Consider the following 17,956-nt stretch of genomic DNA (forward strand, 5'->3'; position numbering starts at 1 on the left):
TTCTGAAGGGCAGATATACACTTAAAATGCTGTATTAGAAGCTCTCCCATCAACATAGTGCTCGCTACACAGGGGGTTAGGTCAGTATAACTATGTCACTTATCCACCCCCAAGCGACACAGTTATACCAATATAAGTCTGTAGTATACACCTGGCCAAAGTTGTTGTGCGGGTTTCCTTTGAGGACAAGGTCTGAGATGTCAGATAAGGAGTGATCGTTCTATGAAAAGTGTTCGTCTACAGTGACAAGATGTTTGTGTCTTATTTTTCTGTATGAGTTCATTTGAGAGCTTAGTGATTGTCTGGTTTCACCCACATAGTTGTTACTGGGGCATTTAATGCACTGGGTGAGGTACACCACATGTGATAGGCATGTGTAGGACCCACAGATCTTGAAAGATGTTGTGTTGGAGGTGTTAATCATCATAGCAGTGGAAATATGTCTGCAGGTTTTGCATCTGTTATGGCAGAGTCTGGTGCTGCTTTGTGTTGGCAGGGTCTGGTCTGTGGGGATTCTGATTATGAGTTTGGTAAGGATACGGGGGTTGTTTGAACACCAGAAAGGGGGGCTTAGGAAAGCTCTCTCTTTCAGGATGTTGTCCTCACTGAGTTTGGGTTGCAACTGTAACTATACCCTATATAGGTTCCAGTGTAGGGTGGTAGGGGACAATTAGAGGCATGGGGTGTTTCTGTATTGAAGCATTATCTCACAGTCAATGCTGAGGCCCTAAACTTGCACCTCGCTCCGTCAGCTTGCAATATCCAGCCAATTTTGAGAGGCTTGCTCCCCCGGGCCTTCCAAATTTAGACTTTTCTAAAAAATGCTTTTGCCATAGAGTTGCGCACTGGTGCTGAATTGCCTAGTGTTTATTTCTTAGAAAAAAAGTCTTCAATATTTACCTCAAATATAAGCCTCAACAAATCCCAGTAAAGACAAACATTTAATGAACATTAGTAAACAAATGTTTACATAAATGAAATTGGAATTTCTTTGTGATCAAGTTGAAAATGCCTTGGATTCGGAATTCATTAGACACCACTTTAAAAAATATGAATGACTAAAAAATAAAAAAAAATATCCACAAGGCTCTCAACCAAGTACTTCTACATTTTTACACTACAGATTTTTAGTTCTACTTTGGGGTAGGGTAGGCAGTTTTCTACATGACTGTAGGGAAAACACATTTCCCCATAATTAACAACCTGTAACAAATTAAATTTGTTACAAATATAAAATATAGCAGTTCAAAGCAGCTGAACTAGATTTTCCTAAAATACCAGTACTCAATCAATATTAACCATGAAAATAACTGTATACTAAACAGCAACAAGATTAAAAACATAATTGTGATTTTGTAAGAATCCTAACATTGTTTTACCTTTACTAAAAGGTGCAAGAATGCTCGCATGGAGCAATACTTACCAATGGTAGGGAACAAAGTACGCTCTCCCCAGGACCTGCTCACAAGGGATACACTCCAATCTTTTCCATTTCCACTAGCATCTCCAGTGTCCTGACCCCAAGCAGATGTCTCAGTCTTCCTCTTCCCTGCTGTAGTTGATGGAACAGATGTCCATTTCTCCTCACCTGCACTGATCTCTGAGGAGATTTTTCCAGACTTCTCATTCCAATTTCCTCCATTTACAGTAGGGCTTTCATTCAACCCTGAAGAAACTTAAAAAATAAAAACATGATTTAAAAAAAGTAACTGGATGAAGAGTTAAAATATTACTTGAAAATAAAAAAAATCAAGTTCATTATTGAATTTCGGTCAGGAACAACTAAATATTAGATACCAGAATCATATGTAATTGCAAGACCGTTTTAACACAAGTTATGAATTGTTACAATAAATCTCTTAGCCTCTAAAAGAGGTGAACTTGTTAAGGCTGAAATGTCTAAAGTTAGATCTACAGTACCACTCACATTTCAAATGTTAACACTTCTATCATGTGTCCCTCACCTCTGCCTTTATGCTCCATTCCTGTGAAGAAACTGAAATGTTTTAACACTCTGCCTTTCTCCTGCAATGTTAGAGAACAGGATTCTATTTTTTTGCCCTTTTTTCCCCTCCCCCATTCATGGCTAGCGGGCCTCCAGTATATCCTTTTTTGCTCCACACCCTTCTTTTGCTCCACTTTCTTCCTAGCGGGGGTGGCTAAACACTGCTCTCTCCAAAGTCAGTCAATATCATTCTTTCAGGCAGCTTTTGGGGGACAAAAGACAGCAGTGCATAGTTCTCCTAACAGGCCCAGGTGTAGAACTCTGATCCCAATATAGCAGCGTGTTGTGATATTTACATATTGCCATAAGCAAAAATGGCACTTTACAACAAAGTATGCTAAACAAATGAGAATCCTGGGTATTAAGCGTTTAGATTCTAGCAAGGTTAGTAGCAAATCTATGAACCGGCCCAATTCTTGAGTATTTAAATACTCTTGCATGCTCATAAGAATAAAACCAGTAAAGCAGAACATTCTAACCTGTACGTACACAATTGAAAAGGAACTACATTCTGGATGAACTGCTGACAGCAGAAAAATGAACTTTTTAAACAATGCTGCAACACAAAAAGAAATGAGAGGAGGGAGTACTGATGTCAGGAACCACTGCAGGAGCCAGGAGGGACATAAAGAAGAGAGCCAAAATAGGACATTGAGGCAGCTTCTCTACATGGGGCATGGAAGAGGGGCAGCTACTCTGTCTCTTGGTCCTCTGGTTCTGATGACTAGTGCCCCTTCACTCTCATAGCTGGAGAAATAGGAGGCAACATCAGAAGGCTGTGCCTCCCTTTCTGTACTCTTCTGTCTCTTAAAGGGCTGCTACTTCCTGCCCACTATTTCTTCTCCCTCATGCATTAAAAAAGGGGACCTCTAGCCCTGTCAAGAGCTGTGTCTCTGACAAAAAAAACACAACATGTCATCTCCCTTGCCCCTTCCACCAGGGAAGCAGCAACTGAGAGAGCTGTGAGAAGCCCCTTCTGGCAGTTCAGAGCTAGGATGGGATGGAGGAAGCTTTCCATTTTATTCAGCAAGTAAGCCTAGTGAAAAAATCCCATATGAAGAGTCAGGAGCTTTCCAAATTGAAAAGGGCAAATAAGTATTGGCCTCATCAAATCTGAAAACTTAGGGACAAATATTTCATGTTCTTCCCCTTAAACTTTGTTTTCTTCCCTGCCTAGTACAGCATAAAAATATCCACAGCTTTTTGAAATACCCTAGCCTTGAAGATGACCACAGTCACTACTGCAACAGGCTGCCCTTCTGGAAAGCTATGGGTGCCAAGAAGGTGGACAGTAATGCATATAGTACAAGAACCTTAATCAAATAATCTCCTTATCCCATATATATCTTCTTCTCTAGCAGTGCTGCACAGCAGCAGCAGCAGCTTGCTTGTGAAGCAAAGCTCTGAAGGATTGACAGCAACAGAACTGCTTTCTGCTGGATGACATTTCTTATAATTCAACATAATGTTGATCTGCCAAACTACATGGACTATATTTGGTCACAGCTACATCCTCCAGCTAGCTTCACATTCTCCTGTAAATGTAGTCAGTTCTACTACAGACTTAAATAGTTACCATCTGGATTTGACAATGCCAAACAGTTTCCCAAATGTTCTTCAATCAGCTTCTCTTATCAGAAAGACTAACTATATAAAATCTTATGTTTGAGTGTTTAGGCTTAATTTGAGCCTAATTTTCAGAGAGTTGGGCTACAATTATAGTAATTCCATGCACCAACAGGTATTTGCATGTGCAAAATCTACCTATGCCCACTATTGTGGTATTTAGGTGCCAAATGACCTATTTGTGCCAAACTGCATATCAGATTTCCTTAGAATCAGGACCTGTGTGTCTAACTCAAAGCAAATATGTTGAGGCTTATATTTTATTTATTTACTTTAGGAAACTTGTTAACTCATTAACTTGAGAAAGTGAACACTGTTAAGGCTGCTCTGGACAGTCCCCAAATACTGTTCCAAGACACACGTTTGTGGTTTACTCAGTAGTAATTTTTATACCAGGTATAAACAGCGTAAAAATTCTAGGTACAGTACAGCAATATTATTAGAGTAACTAGGGGTAAAGAGTCCGTATAGCCAATGTACCGTTACTGAGAAATAACCGTACAATGATTGTGCAAATTAGACACCCACAACTGAAGAGCAAGCAATTGCATAACTGAGAAAAAAGTTCTAAATCATGAACTGCACAGCATCCTGCACTGACCAGTTGGAGTTCTAGTTCTGTATTAGGAAACTACTCCTCAAAATTAACAAGTTAGCATGCACACTAGTCATAAATCCTTTTACCTTGCTGAATTGTTGAATCTCCCTTTGCAGATTTAGAGCTGCTAACTTGAACATTCAGAATTGTATCACCTGATTAAAGAGAAAGTCTTTACAAACCATTGTACATCTCATTACATGCATCTATAGTAAGTATTCATTACCAAGGGTCAAATTATACTTCAGAGGATCAGCGCTTTAACGATCATTAACAGGCAAAAAATATTTACATCCTAAACCGAAGGAGAAATTTGCAAATACAGCAAATTTTTAGACACTATATTAAAACCAAAAATACGGGCATTTAACCTCAAAGGCTATTTGATTTATAGCCAGTTTAGATACCTCAATTTAAATCAAGGAACCCTAATTGGCTTTTAATTCAGTTTAAGAAAGAGTTAATTTGAAAGGAGCCCAGCTATTTTTCCAGTGCTCATGAGCACCATGCCCAGACCAGGTGGAAGAGGTCATTTCATTGCAAACACCTCCACTAGCCTCTTCTAGCCATTACTACAAAAGGAAACCGCTGTTTCTACCTCTTACCTAACCCAGGCAGCGCTGTAGATGCAGCTGAACTCCTTTCAAATTAACCTGGTGCAAGGTGACATCTGAGAACTGATGGTGCACTACACACTGCCATGGTCCTTGCTCAGATTAATGACTACTGTAATCTATGTCCATAAAGATCACAATAGTTACAGTCAACATTTCTTGAAGTTGCTTGGTTGCCTTACTTCCTACATGCCTGCAGTGACAAAGGGAAAACAACTGACATAGTACTCAAGGGCAATGACAGTGCATTCAGTCAGGACAGAAACAAGCTCTGACCAAAGAAGAAACAAGGATCTGAGGCATCAATGATTTAAGGAGTCGAAGTCAGAATGTGAATGTAATGTAGCAAAGCACCAGAGAGCATCTAAGCTCAAGCTTTCTGCTGCTATGGCACAACACTTGATGCATTGTTCTTTGTTTAATTAGGCACTCAGGTGCATCAACAGGTACCAGACTGCCTAGAGGAAATCTGTTATCTAGTCGGCTAACAAAACAGTGTCTTTCTGCTCTTCTTGTGGGGCTGGCGAAACCAATGCCCAAAGTGGAACTGGTATGGTGGTGGTGGTGGGGGGGGGGGGGGGGAGGAGTTTGTGTTTCAGTTTAATAGGAAACTGACCAGGAAGGGAAAGGAAGGGTGAGAAGAGGTTTGTTATAAAACCATTGGGATCTGACCAAAAAAAAAAAAATAAAATAAAAAATAATCAGGGATGATCTGTGAAACAAGGAAAATCTTCCCCAACACAGTCAGAAAAGAACACGGATAGTGGTGGGAAGGGGCCAGTCTAGGTACCTGACTGAGGGACGCTTCATAGGTTCCAAGAGGCACAAGGCTTTACAGTTCTCACCTGCTCCAGCTGAAAGCATGGACCCAAGTATCTTCTGTTAAATGCTGTTCTTTTAGCTTTTCCTCCACCCTTGATTCCTTAAATCCACACAGAGTATTACAACTTCCAGTTCCAATATCCTTTACATAGATATATCCTCCTCCTATTATAATGCATTTCTAAAGTGAACACTGCTTACTTTTCAAGTGTTCTTTCTTTCTACAACATCATACCTTTATTTTTTCTGGGACCAAGTGGAAAAGATGGTGCAGGTATTAGCTGTTCAGTGGCTACTGTAACTGCATTTTCCATCCCAGGGAGATTTGGTTCTATTGGACCAGCATCAGTCAGTACCTTGTCACGCTTACGCTGCTGCCTTTTCTCACGGTTACTGATTTTAGTTTCCCAAGCTCCTAAAATATTCCCATAAATAAAAATGGCATTAAGTAATACAATGGTAAAAGAATAACCAAACTAAAACGTAACTAGGAACCAAGTTTAATTTTTTAAGAGTTAGTAATAAGATAGATTGAAACCAATAAGTAAAGGTGAGAACAAGGGTAGAGTGACTGAACTTTACATGTAAGAGTTTAAATGGCATGCTTGAAAAGTCAGTATGTCCTTTTTCCGGATGCGAAAATAGTAGTATTTTGTTTTTACAACCACTCAAACCATATGAGCCACAACACTTCAGGTAGAATAAAAATGTAGGTTGATTGCCTCAGATGAACAATTTTAGTATTTGTCAACCCTTATAATCCAACATTCACAGATCAAATTGCCAAACTCCAGTTCTGAAGCTACTTTTCTTAAGTTTTCTGTTCCAGAAATCCTGGATTTTCAGATATTCAGCATGCAAACACTGTTAATCTAAGAACATTTCACCAGGTAGTAACCACTACATGATCACATATCCGATTTAAGATTATGACATCAACTAATTAATTTTGTTATGATATATTTAAGCAAGTAAATCTTAGATAGCATGTGAGACATTTTAGCCTAGTGCATTGCCTTATCAATGCTGTTCTTAGTACCTTCATCTGCTTCTTTTCCATCAAGACGTGACAGGTCCTGAACTGTTTTAGCATCTCCCTTCGATTTCTTTTTATTCTTTTTTGACTAAAATAAAAAAGCAATAATTCAGCCTTATGTTATTAAAGAGACTAAATGTTTCTATTACAGGTATTAAGAAAATATTGTTATAAATTGTAAGAATTAAAAGATATTTACAGATTAGAAATGGAAAATCTACTTTGCAAGATTAACCTATTGGTTAGTTCCAAAGTAGTGGCTTTCAGGAAACATTTCTTCTGTATGAAGAGCCGGGGGGGGGGGGGGGACGGGGACGGGACACCGGTTTTTTTGCTCTATTTTTTAATATTTAAATAGAGCAAAAAATCCCCAAACCATTGCTGACAAAATCTGTGAATGACAGACTGGAGGAATGGCAAGTGAGGATAGGCCAGTCATACAGAGCAATCTGGATTGCTTGATAGGCTGGACCCATTAAAACAAAATGCATTTTAATACAGTTAAATGCAAAGTTTTACACCTAGAAACAAGGACTGCAGGCCATACCTACAAAATGGGGGACTGTATCCTGGAACACAATGATTTAGGGGTCACAGTGCATAAGCAACTCAAAATGGGCTCCCAGTGCAACATGGTGACCAAAAGGTCTAACACATTCCTCAGATAAACACACCAGGAATAGTAAGCAGAAGCAGAAAAGTGATTTTACTTCTGTATATGGCATTAGTGAGACAGATACTGGAATACAGCGTGCAGGTCTTCTGTCCACATTTTAAAAAAGATGTTGAAAAATTGGACAATGCAGGAAGGAGGCACAAAAATGATTCAAGGGATGGAGAAAATGCTTTACAGTGAGAAACTTAAAGAGCACAGTGATTAGTTGGTCAAAAGAAGACAGAGGTCATTTGATTACGTCTAAGTACCTTCACTGGGAGAAAATGACAAGTACTAAAGGGCTCTGTAATCACAGAGAAACACATAACAGGAACCAACTGCTGGAAGCTGAAGCCAGATAAATTCAAATTAGAAAGCAGGCACAATTTTTTTTAAACACTTACTCCTGGGGTCATTCTGCAAAATAAAATTCTGCACACAATGTTTTAAAATTCTGCAAATTTTATTTTTCAAAACACTACATAATCACACCAGTTTCAATTACTTTGGGAATTTATTTCAAAATACCTGTCAGCAAGTATGTCTGTAACAATACAGACACACAAAAAATCCCCCAGGAATAGATTTAAAGAAACCCCTATGACAACCCAGTTCCTGTTTCTCTGCCTCCTCCCCCCACACAGCCCAGCCGGAAGGGCAGACACCCACAACTCCTCCCTCCCAGGGCCCAGCCACGGTGCTCCCCCAGCCAAAACCTCCTTCCCTCCAGAGTCCAGCCATGGGGCTCCCCTTGCCCAGATACACACACACCCCTTCCCCCCCAGAGCCCAGGTATCCAGAGGGAGAAAGGAAACTCCATGCAAGCCTGTCTCCTTCCCTCAGGGCATGCTGGGAACTGAAGCTGCCAGGAACGCTCTAGCTCCCTCCCCCTCTCCCTAGCAGTGTCTTCTACGTGCAAGGAAGTTTTTGGAAAATGTAGGGGACAATTTCCTGGTGCAAGTGCTGGAGGAACCAACTAGGGGCAGAGCTCTTCTTGACCTGCTGCTCACAAACCGGGAAGAATTAGTAGGGGAAACAAAAGTGGATGGGAACCTGGGAGGCAGTGACCATGAGATGGTCGAGTTCAGGATCCTGACGCAAGGAAGAAAGGAAAGCAGCAGAATACGGACCCTGGACTTCAGAAAAGCAGACTGACTCCCTCAGGGAACTGATGGGCAAGATCCCCTGGGAGAATAACATGAGGGGGAAAGGAGTCCAGGAGAGCTGGCAGTATTTTAAAGAAGCCTTACTGAAGTTACAGGGACAAACCATCCCGATGTGTAGAAAATAGTAAATATGGCAGGCGACCAGCTTGGCTTAACAGCGAAATCCTTGCTGATCTTGAACACAAAAAAGAAGCTTACAAGAAGTGGAAGATGGGACAAATGACCAGGGATGAGTATAAAAATATTGCTCGGGCATGCAGGAGTGAAATCAGGAAGGCCAAATCCCACCTGGAGTTGCAGCTAGCAAGAGATGTTAAGAGTAACAAGAAGGGTTTCTTCAGGTATGTTAGCAACAAGAAGAAAGTCAAGGAAAGTGTGGGCCCCTTACTGAATGAGGGAGGCAACCTAGTGACAGAGGAGGTGGAAAAAGCTAATGTACTCAATGCTTTTTTTGCCTCTGTCTTCACGAATAAGGTCAGCTCCCAGACTGCTGCACTGGGCAGCACAGCATGGGGAGGAGGTGACCAGCCCTCTGTGGAGAAAGAAGTGGTTCGGGACTATTTAGAAAAGCTGGACGTGCATAAATCCATTGGGCCAGATGCGTCGCATACGAGAGTGCTAAAGGAGTTGGCGGATGTGATTGCAGAGCCATTGGCCATTATCTTTGAAAACTCATGGCAACCGGGGGAAGTCCCGGACGACTGGAAAAAGGCTAATGTAGTGCCCATCTTTAAAAAAGGGAAGAAGGAGGATCCTGGGAACGACAGGCCAGTCAGCCTCACCTCAGTCCCTGGAAAAGTCATGGAGCAGGTCCTCAAGGAATCAATTCTGAAACACTTAGAGGAGAGGAAAGTGATCAGGAACAGTCAGCATGGATTCACCAAGGGCAAGTCATGCCTGACTAATCTAATTGCCTTCTATGACGAGATAACTGGTTCTGTGGATGAAGGGAAAGCAGTGGACGTGTTGTTCCTTGACTTTAGCAAAGCTTTTGACACTGTCTCCCACAGTATTCTTGCCAGCAAGTTAAAGTAGTATTGGTTGGATGAATGGACTATAAGGTGGATAGAAAGTTGGCTAGATTGTCGGGCTCAACGGGTAGTGACCAATGGCTCCATGTCTAGTTGGCAGCCGGTATCAAGTGGAGTGCCCCAAGGGTCGGTCCTGGGGCCAGTTTTGTTCAATATCTTCATAAATGATCTGGAGGATGGTGTGGATTGCACCCTCAGCAAGTTTGCAGATGACACTAAACTGGGAGGAGAGGTAGATACGCTGGAGGGTAGGGATAGGATACAGAAGGACCTAGACGAATTAGAGGATTGGGCCAAAAGAAATCTGATGAGGTTCAACAAGGACAAGTGCAGAGTCCTGCACTTAGGAGGGAAGAATCCGATGCACCGCTACAGACTAGGGACCGAAGGGCTAGGCAGCAGTTCTGCAGAAAAGGACCTAGGGGTTACAGTGGACGAGAAGCTGGATATGAGTCAACAGTGTGCCCTTGTTGCCAAGAAGGTCAACGGCATTTTGGGATGTATAAGTAGGGGCATTGCTAAGCAGATTGAGGGACGTGATCGTTCCCCTCTATTTGACACTGGTGAGGCCTCATCTGGAGTACTGTGTCTAGTTTTGGGCCCCACACTACAAGAAGGATGTGGAAAAATTGGAAAGAGTCCAGCGGAGGGCAACAAAAATGATTAGGGGACTGGAAAACATGACTTATGAGGAGAGGCTGAGGGAACTGGGGATGTTTAGTCTACGGAAGAGAAGAATGAGGGGGGATTTGATAGCTGCTTTCAACTACCTGAAAGGGGGTTCCAAAGAGGATGGATCTAGACTGTTCTCAGTGGTAGCAGATGACAGAACAAGGAGTAATGGTCTCAAGTTGCAGTGGGGGAGATTTAGGTTGGATATTAGGAAAAACTTTTTCACTAGGAGGGTGGTGAAACACTGGAATGCGTTACATAGGGAGGTGGTGGAATCTCCTTCCTTAGAAGTTTTTACGGTCAGGCTTGACAAAGCCCTGGCTGGGATGATTTAATTGGGGATCGGTCCTGCTTTGAGCAGGGGGTTGGACTAGATGACCTCCTGAGGTCCCTTCCAACCCTGATATTCTATGATTCTATGATTCAAGCTGGGTTCTGCGGGGTCCAGCGCCCCCTAGTGGTGGCTAACAGCACTGCAGTCCATTTCTGTGGGAGAAAGGAAATTCTGCGCACACATTAATTTCTGCAACATTCTGCATTGCACAGTGGCGCAGAATTCCCCCAAGAGTAAACACTGTACAAACTACCAAGGCAAACACATTCTTCATCTTTTGTAGTCTTCCAACTGAGACTTTCTGGAACATGCATTAGCTAAATACCTGTGTTGAGCCAGATAATTTAAACTGAATGAAGTTTTATGGCCTGCGATATACAAAAGTCAGATTACATCACTGAATGGTCCCTTTTTGCGTCAGACTATATAAATCTATGCAAAGAAACACCTTGAGTTAACTGATGCATTCCACCAGGGAAGCCCTAAACTTCCACTCTTATCAGAGCAAAGACGTAATGGGTCCAGAAAGTAAATTATATATAGGCTTAGTAGAACTAGATTTTTATTTTTTGTAATTTCAACCATATAGATTTTTTTTAATTTTTAATAATTTTTATTTTTACAGTTGTGGAAAATTAAGGAGGGTAGTATTGGGATTAGGACAGCACTGACAGTGGGGCTACAAAGGGCTCTCAGCATGGCTACTGGGTGCGAGGTGCAAGGGAGGCTGCAGTCCTGGCTGGAGGAGCAGACCCCTAGCCAGGCCTGCAAGGAGGATGACGAGCCCCTGGTCACAGGGGAGATCACCTCACTGCTGTACAGTTCCTGCCTGGGGATGGCTCTCTCACTTCTGGCTGAGTGAGTGAGTGAGCAGGGCCATGACAGCAGAGCTGCAGAGGGCTCCCTCCAACTGCCCCCACACCTTGGGCCTACAGGGACCGGATGTCACTGGCTCTGTGGACATGCAAGGAGCCCTCTGCAGCCCTTCTGTCATGGCCGCTCCCTCAGTCCCATGACAGTGAGGTTGTAGAGGGCTCTCTGCATTGTCACAGGATCAGTGACACCCAATCTCTGCAGAGATAAGGTGCAAGAAAAGCTACAATCCTGGTGGAGCAGAGAAGGGACCGTTGGCACTCCCAGCTGGTGAGAGCAGGGATGTGACAGCAGACATGCAGAAGGCTCTCTATGCTGCCACAGGACCACAGGCACCCAATCCCTGCAGGCACAAGGTGTGGGGAAGGCTCTGGTGTAGCAGAGTGGAGGAAGAAGAGGATGAACGCCCTGCCATGGGGAAGGCCACCCTGCTGCTGATTGGCTCTATCCCTGGGCAGGAGCCACTGATCAACAAGGTGGCCTCCCCACAGCCAGAGGCTGCTCCTCCTCCTCCTGGCAGCCTTGGCCGGGGGCTCTGCTCTGCTAGCACCAGAGCCTTCCCCTCACCTTGGGGTGGCAGGGATCCAGTGTCCCTAGCAATACAGGGAACCCTCGGTAGCTCCACTGTCATGGCCCTACTCCCTCACTCCTGTGACTGCAGGGCTCCCACATGGCTGCCGACACCTGATCCCTGCAGGCGCTAGGTGAGGGAGTAGGGGGGAGCTGCACTCACACCAACTGTTACTGACTAATTTTTTTTCATCCATTTCAGTGTAAGCTGAAATTGACATTAACTGACATCTGTGGATTTAAATAGAATCCTGCCAAGTCTAACTATAAGTAAGGCTGCAAGTTTGTCACAGAGGTCACAGAAGTAACAGATTCTGTGACTTTCCGTTACCTCTGTTGTTTCTTCAGTGGTTGGTGCGCCTGGCCTGGGGGCAGCTAAAGCAGCCCGTGCCAGGCCCACTGGCTGCTGCTGCGGCAGTCTCGGGCCACTGCACCCCCCTCCCCCAAGCAGCAGCAGGAGTTTGGGTGTGGGAGGGGGTTGGAGCACAGTACGGGGTGAGGCGGGCTCTGGGCGGCGCTTACCTAGGGGGCTCCTCAGATGCAGCAACATCCCCCTCGCTCAGCTCCTAGCCGGAGGTGTGGCCAGGCAGCTCTGCACACTGCCTCTGTGTGAAGGCACCGCCCCCACAGATCTCCTTGGCCATGGCTCCTGGCCAATGGGAGCTGTGAAACACAGAGCTGCCTGGCCATGCCTCTGTCTAGGAGCTGAGCAAGGGGGGGATGTCCCCACTTCCGGGGAGGCACGGAGTAAGGTATGTAGCCTGTTGGCCCCAGCAAACTCCCACCCAGCACCAGCAGGAGTCCCGGGCCGCGCGCCACCACCCACACAGCACCAGCGCGGGTCCCAGGCCGCACATGCCCAGGCTGCTCCCCCACCAAGATTTAGTCCAGGGCATACAGTAGAAGTCATGGACAAGTCACGGGAAGTGAATTTTTGTTTACTGACCATGACCTGTCCATGACATTTACTAAAAATACTCCTGACTAAAACAAAGCCTTAACTATAAGGCAGAAGGATCACTTGTTCAGTAACTGGCCACCAAGCACTGAGTATGGGAGGGCTACTGACTCCTCTCCATATCTTCCCTCCCCCAGCAAAAGAACAAGGGTAAGTTTCAAACATTTCTTTTTCCTTGCATTTGCTTCCGTAATAAAATAAATTAGGTATAGAGAAAAATAACCCAGCTGGGTTAGGGGACTAGTTCCTACACAACTGAGAATACTGTACATATTCTTAAACTACTATTTAAGTGAAAAACTACTATTTTATAAGAAAGCATATAACTAAGGATAAAAAAGGGTAGTTAATGTTAAAAAGAGTTACAACTTGTTGCATCTGACAGAAGGAGGATCTTTCAAAAATTTCCAACTTTGAAAAGGAATTTTTTTTTAAAGCAAAAAAAAAAATAAACCAACTTTTGAAAAACTTTGATTAGCCAGTTCTAGTGAGCACCAATAGGTGTTCCAAAAAGGGAGTAAACAGACTATAAACCAATTCCCCTTAACTGCTCAACTTCTACTGCTGGCTCTTGTGAGGTCATTATTTCAGAAGTTCTCTAGACATCAAAATCTTCCAGGCAAAAAAGGACCTAAACACTTAAAAAAAGGCTTTTTTCTGCTTTGCTTTAACAGTCCCCCCCATTCCATCTCTACCATCATCATCCCCCCACACCTCCAAAAGAGGACACAAATCCAACTGCCTCTCTGCTTGACCCATGACCTTCAAAATACAGCATGAAAAGTTAAATGACAAACATTAATAATAAAAAGGCCTACATGGTCACAAGAACTCCACCAAGTTGCAGTGGGGGAGGTTTAGGTTGGATATTAGGAAAAACTTTTTCACTAGGAGGGTGGTGAAACACTGGAATGCATTACCTAGGGAGGTGGTGGAATCTCCTTCCTTAGGAATTTTTAAGGTCAGGCTTGACAAAGCCCTGGCTGGGATGATTTAGTTGGGGATTGGTCCTGCTTTGAGCAGGGGGCTGGACTAGATGACCTCCTGAGGTCCTTTCCAACCCTGATATTCTATGATTCTATGAACTTGCATACAAATTCTACAATTCCATTAAAAAAAAACTGATTAGAGTATTAAAAATCCAAATTTTACATCCAGCTTTTCTATGAAAAAGTCACATTAAATGTTTTTATAGAGCCTTACAAATAGGGAATTTATGTTGCTGTACACAAGGATTTAATAAATAAATCAGAAGTTTATCTTCTTTGCTTTCCTAATATCAATTACTGGAACATGGTACAGATCTACTTTTTCCACACCTGCCAAGCTCAGTCAAGGTTTCTAACATCAGTCACCATCTCAATTATATCACTGACTAAAACAGTCAGGAGGTGCATGACTGTACAAAATACGAGTTCTATTCATTCTAAATGATCACCTTCTGTGCACAGAAGGCTGCCAATCTTGGCTCTACCATCAGCTGAACAATACATTAAGAACTTGGCAGATTAGCAAAAAAACCTTAAAATCAAGCAGATGTGTGGGCCTCTATACAGAGGAAAATAAAGAATGTAAAAATAAGCTTTCCTTCCCCACCATAAGTACTGATTCAAGAGGATACATTTTTTTCAAGCTTGCAAATAAAACTAGCTATGAAGTTTAAGGAGTTTTCCATTTGCTCTAGTTTGTCACTTTCCAGTGAATAGCAGACATGTATGGCAAATTAAGTTGAATCACTTATTTTTTGCTCTTGTGTAATTGAACAAGGCAGAGAAGAAAAATGAAGAGGGAAGTGGCAAAATTGAAGATAGTACACATGCATCTTCAGTACAAAACCATACTGGAGATGTTAGCAGTGATGACAAGCAGAAAACTAACCATTTTCAAGGAATAAGTGAGGTTCATGGCCCCTGAAGAGAAAGACAGCAAAGAATCTCAGAAACACAAGAGGAGTACCAATACAAAAAAAAAAAAAAGTACGCCATGTATTTTTAGATATGGAAAAAACACTTAACTTGTAGTCTCAGTTTACTTCTCTAAGCCGAACAAAGAAAGAGCACTCTTGCAGGGCCTTGGGAGATTCTACTCAGTGCACTCAAGCTATTAACAATGCAATGCATATGGAAAGACGGTGATTTCCCAGAGTGACTAACATAGCTGCAAAAAGAAAAGGAGGACCTGTGGCACATCAGACTAACAAATTTATTTGAGTATAAGCTATCTTGAGCTACAGCTCACTTCATTGGATGAAGTGAGCTGTAGCTCAAGAAAGCTTATGCTCAAATAAATTTGTTAGTCTCTAAGGTGCCACAAGTCCTCCTTTTCTTTTTGTGGATACAGACTAACAAGGCTGCTACTCTGAACACTAACATAGCTGCCTGTCTAACTATCCTCACTAAGTTTAAAAAGAGGCTTGGAGCAGTTTTTAATTGACACTGAAGGGCACCAATTTACACCCAGACTTCATATTTATATCCACTTCAAAATGTATTTTCTTTTAATTTAAATAAGCTGTTTTAGATTTTATTTAAATTATAACTTTCTTTTTTAAAAATAAACCTGTTTAAAATGAAATATTAATTTACTACAAAATATGTTAAGGCCTAAACTTATTACAATCTCTTAAAACATTTAAATAATAAATGTGCTGAATCCATGAGCCTCAATCATAAACTTTGAGTTAAAGGCTGCTTTTCTATATAAATAATTGATCGGGGAAAAACTAACTTTTGAAGTCATGCTTTATAAATATGGCATAGTGGATCATGTACTGTATTAAGGGCTGATCCTGTAGGGGAGGGGATCCATGGGCTGCGGTATTGGGTGCAACAGACTGGCAAAGTCATCACAGGGGATGGGACCTGCCTCTGACTCCAGGAGACACCATCACATATCTCATCATGATCATCTACTGTGCTCATTTGGGTGGCCCCATAGTCCTATTTATAGCTTCTCCTTACCTAAACTCTGATTGGCTCAGCTCTCAAATTACAATTATTTATGACTCCAGCCACCTTGGAAACTTACTCTCTAGCTTACAGAAAAGCACTAATCTGCACAGGAACTACCAGCCCTTATTTCTGGACGGTTCTGGACACTTCAACTAAATGGCCTTGTTCTGTTTCCTTGCAGGTGTATACAGAGATATATACAAACAGAAATCCATTAATTTCTCAACTGCCTCCCTCTTTCTTTAAATAAAATACTGCAATGCAAAAGGCATCTGGGTTACATGAGCAGAAGTCATGGATTGCTGTTAGTTCTTGTGTTTTCCTGGAAGTAGAGAGAGGGGGTAGAAGTGGAGTTATGTAACAAAGGAGGAGTTGAGTGTTCGACCAGAAAGGAGCAACATTGGTGTCAAAGCAGGACACTGTGAAAAGAACGAATGACATTCTGACTGCAGCCTCTAGTGTTGATCTCAAGACCGGAGAATTGGAGGGGAAAAACTGCCATGGCTGCAGGTCGTAAAAAGGACCCTATTTGGGAATATTTTCAAGAAATTCCTGTACCTCTGGATAAAAAATAAACATGTCTAATGTAAACTGCGAAACAAAAAATGCAAGTCCTGGTTGTAAGAATGAATGTCATTATGACAAATGCTCCTCAAAGGCAATGACTTTGAAGAGGATATGGACATGTCTGAACAATCTGGATCAACTGGTTAGTACATTTATTTTTGCACCATTCTTAAGAACTGCCTACCATTTCTTACTATGCTAGTAAATGATAACTTAGATTGTCATAAATTTGTATTTTGGATGTAATAGAATAAAATTCAAGTGTAAACCTTTCTCACAGACAAGCTGCAAATGTAGCAAAGATGAGAAGAAATCTAGAAGAAGAAAACAAAGGCAACCTGAAAACTTACAACATATGGATTCAATGCTCATTTGACTAAAATACAACTCCAGGAATAAAGGAAAACATTGAAATTGCAAAATACTTCTGTAACAACCACTTTGCTTCAGTTTCACTAGAGAGAGAAGAAGGATCCAAACTAATTCTACCCAAGACATGCACTTGAATTCAGTGGTTGACCGTTCTGAGCCATTTATTAAGAACTGGTCTATTCTGATAATTTGCAAAGAGAATCGTGACAAAATAAATGAAACTATACCAGCCAAAGTGGTCCTAATCAGACTAAAGGGAAATGTAGAAGATATGCTGAATATACAGAAACTTATTTCCACATTATTTGGCAAACTGCAGAAAGATTGCTGCTGTATTGTTGAGGCTGTTGAAATTTGGAAAGAACTTTGAGGCAGTGAAGCAAGAAATACCCAATAACAAAATTAAACTGCAAGCAGTAAAGAAACAGATGTATCAAGCACTTACTCCACTTCATTTTTTGCTAATATTCTCAACCCAAAGTACCAAGTAGATGCCTAACTGCTGAAGAAGATGCTGCTATGACATGGGCATCTAAATTACCCATCAATCATGCCAACCATAATACATTTCAGGGCCGGAAGGTGAACCATTCAAGCAGTACACGTTTGTTGATGTTTAAAAGCAAGTCACACCACTGAATTGGTGGAAGTCACTAGCTAAGCACCTGGAACAAGAATTTGTTGACGTACAAAACCAGTTTTTGACAGCACGGTCCTCTCTTCTGCAGGCACAAAAATAATATTTTCTTCATTTGGACTAATTCATTCAAAGTTGATAAATCAATTGAGAGTTGAAAAAGCAGGAAAACTTGTCTCTCTTCCAGCCTATGAATAAAAACGAGGGAGGGAGGGATGAGATCTACTAGTCTGAAAAATATGAAGAACAGCCTAAGGGCAGGTCTTCACTACCCGCTGGATCGGCGGGTAGTGATCGATCTATCGGGAATCGATTTATCGTGTCTCGTCTCGACATGATAAATCAATCCCCAAATGCACTCCCTGTCGACTCCGGAACTCCAGCTCGCGAGAGGTGGAAGCGGAGTCGATGGGGGAGTGGAAGCGGTTGACTCGCCGCCGTCCTCACACCAGGTAAGTCGACCTAAGAT

At 42.3% G+C, this 17,956-nt stretch overlaps 1 protein-coding gene across 2 annotated transcripts in view; it reads right to left on the minus strand.

The window, feature by feature from the left end:
- Positions 1-17,956, minus strand: part of MTDH (metadherin) — a 51,549-nt gene that overhangs the window by 21,056 nt on the left and 12,537 nt on the right. The window contains exons 3-6 of one of the 2 annotated variants that reach the window (XM_074944060.1): positions 6,705-6,789; positions 5,901-6,080; positions 4,316-4,384; positions 1,424-1,675 (exon numbers count right to left, since the gene is read on the minus strand). In XM_074944060.1, coding sequence (XP_074800161.1) covers positions 1,424-1,675; positions 4,316-4,384; positions 5,901-6,080; positions 6,705-6,789 — 586 coding nt within the window. The remainder of the gene's footprint in view (positions 1-1,423; positions 1,676-4,315; positions 4,385-5,900; positions 6,081-6,704; positions 6,790-17,956) is intronic. The other variant, XM_074944061.1, reaches the window with a different exon arrangement.

The sequence above is a fragment of the Natator depressus genome, chromosome 2 (genome assembly GCF_965152275.1).
Source record: "Natator depressus isolate rNatDep1 chromosome 2, rNatDep2.hap1, whole genome shotgun sequence".
NCBI lineage: Eukaryota > Metazoa > Chordata > Testudines > Cheloniidae > Natator > Natator depressus.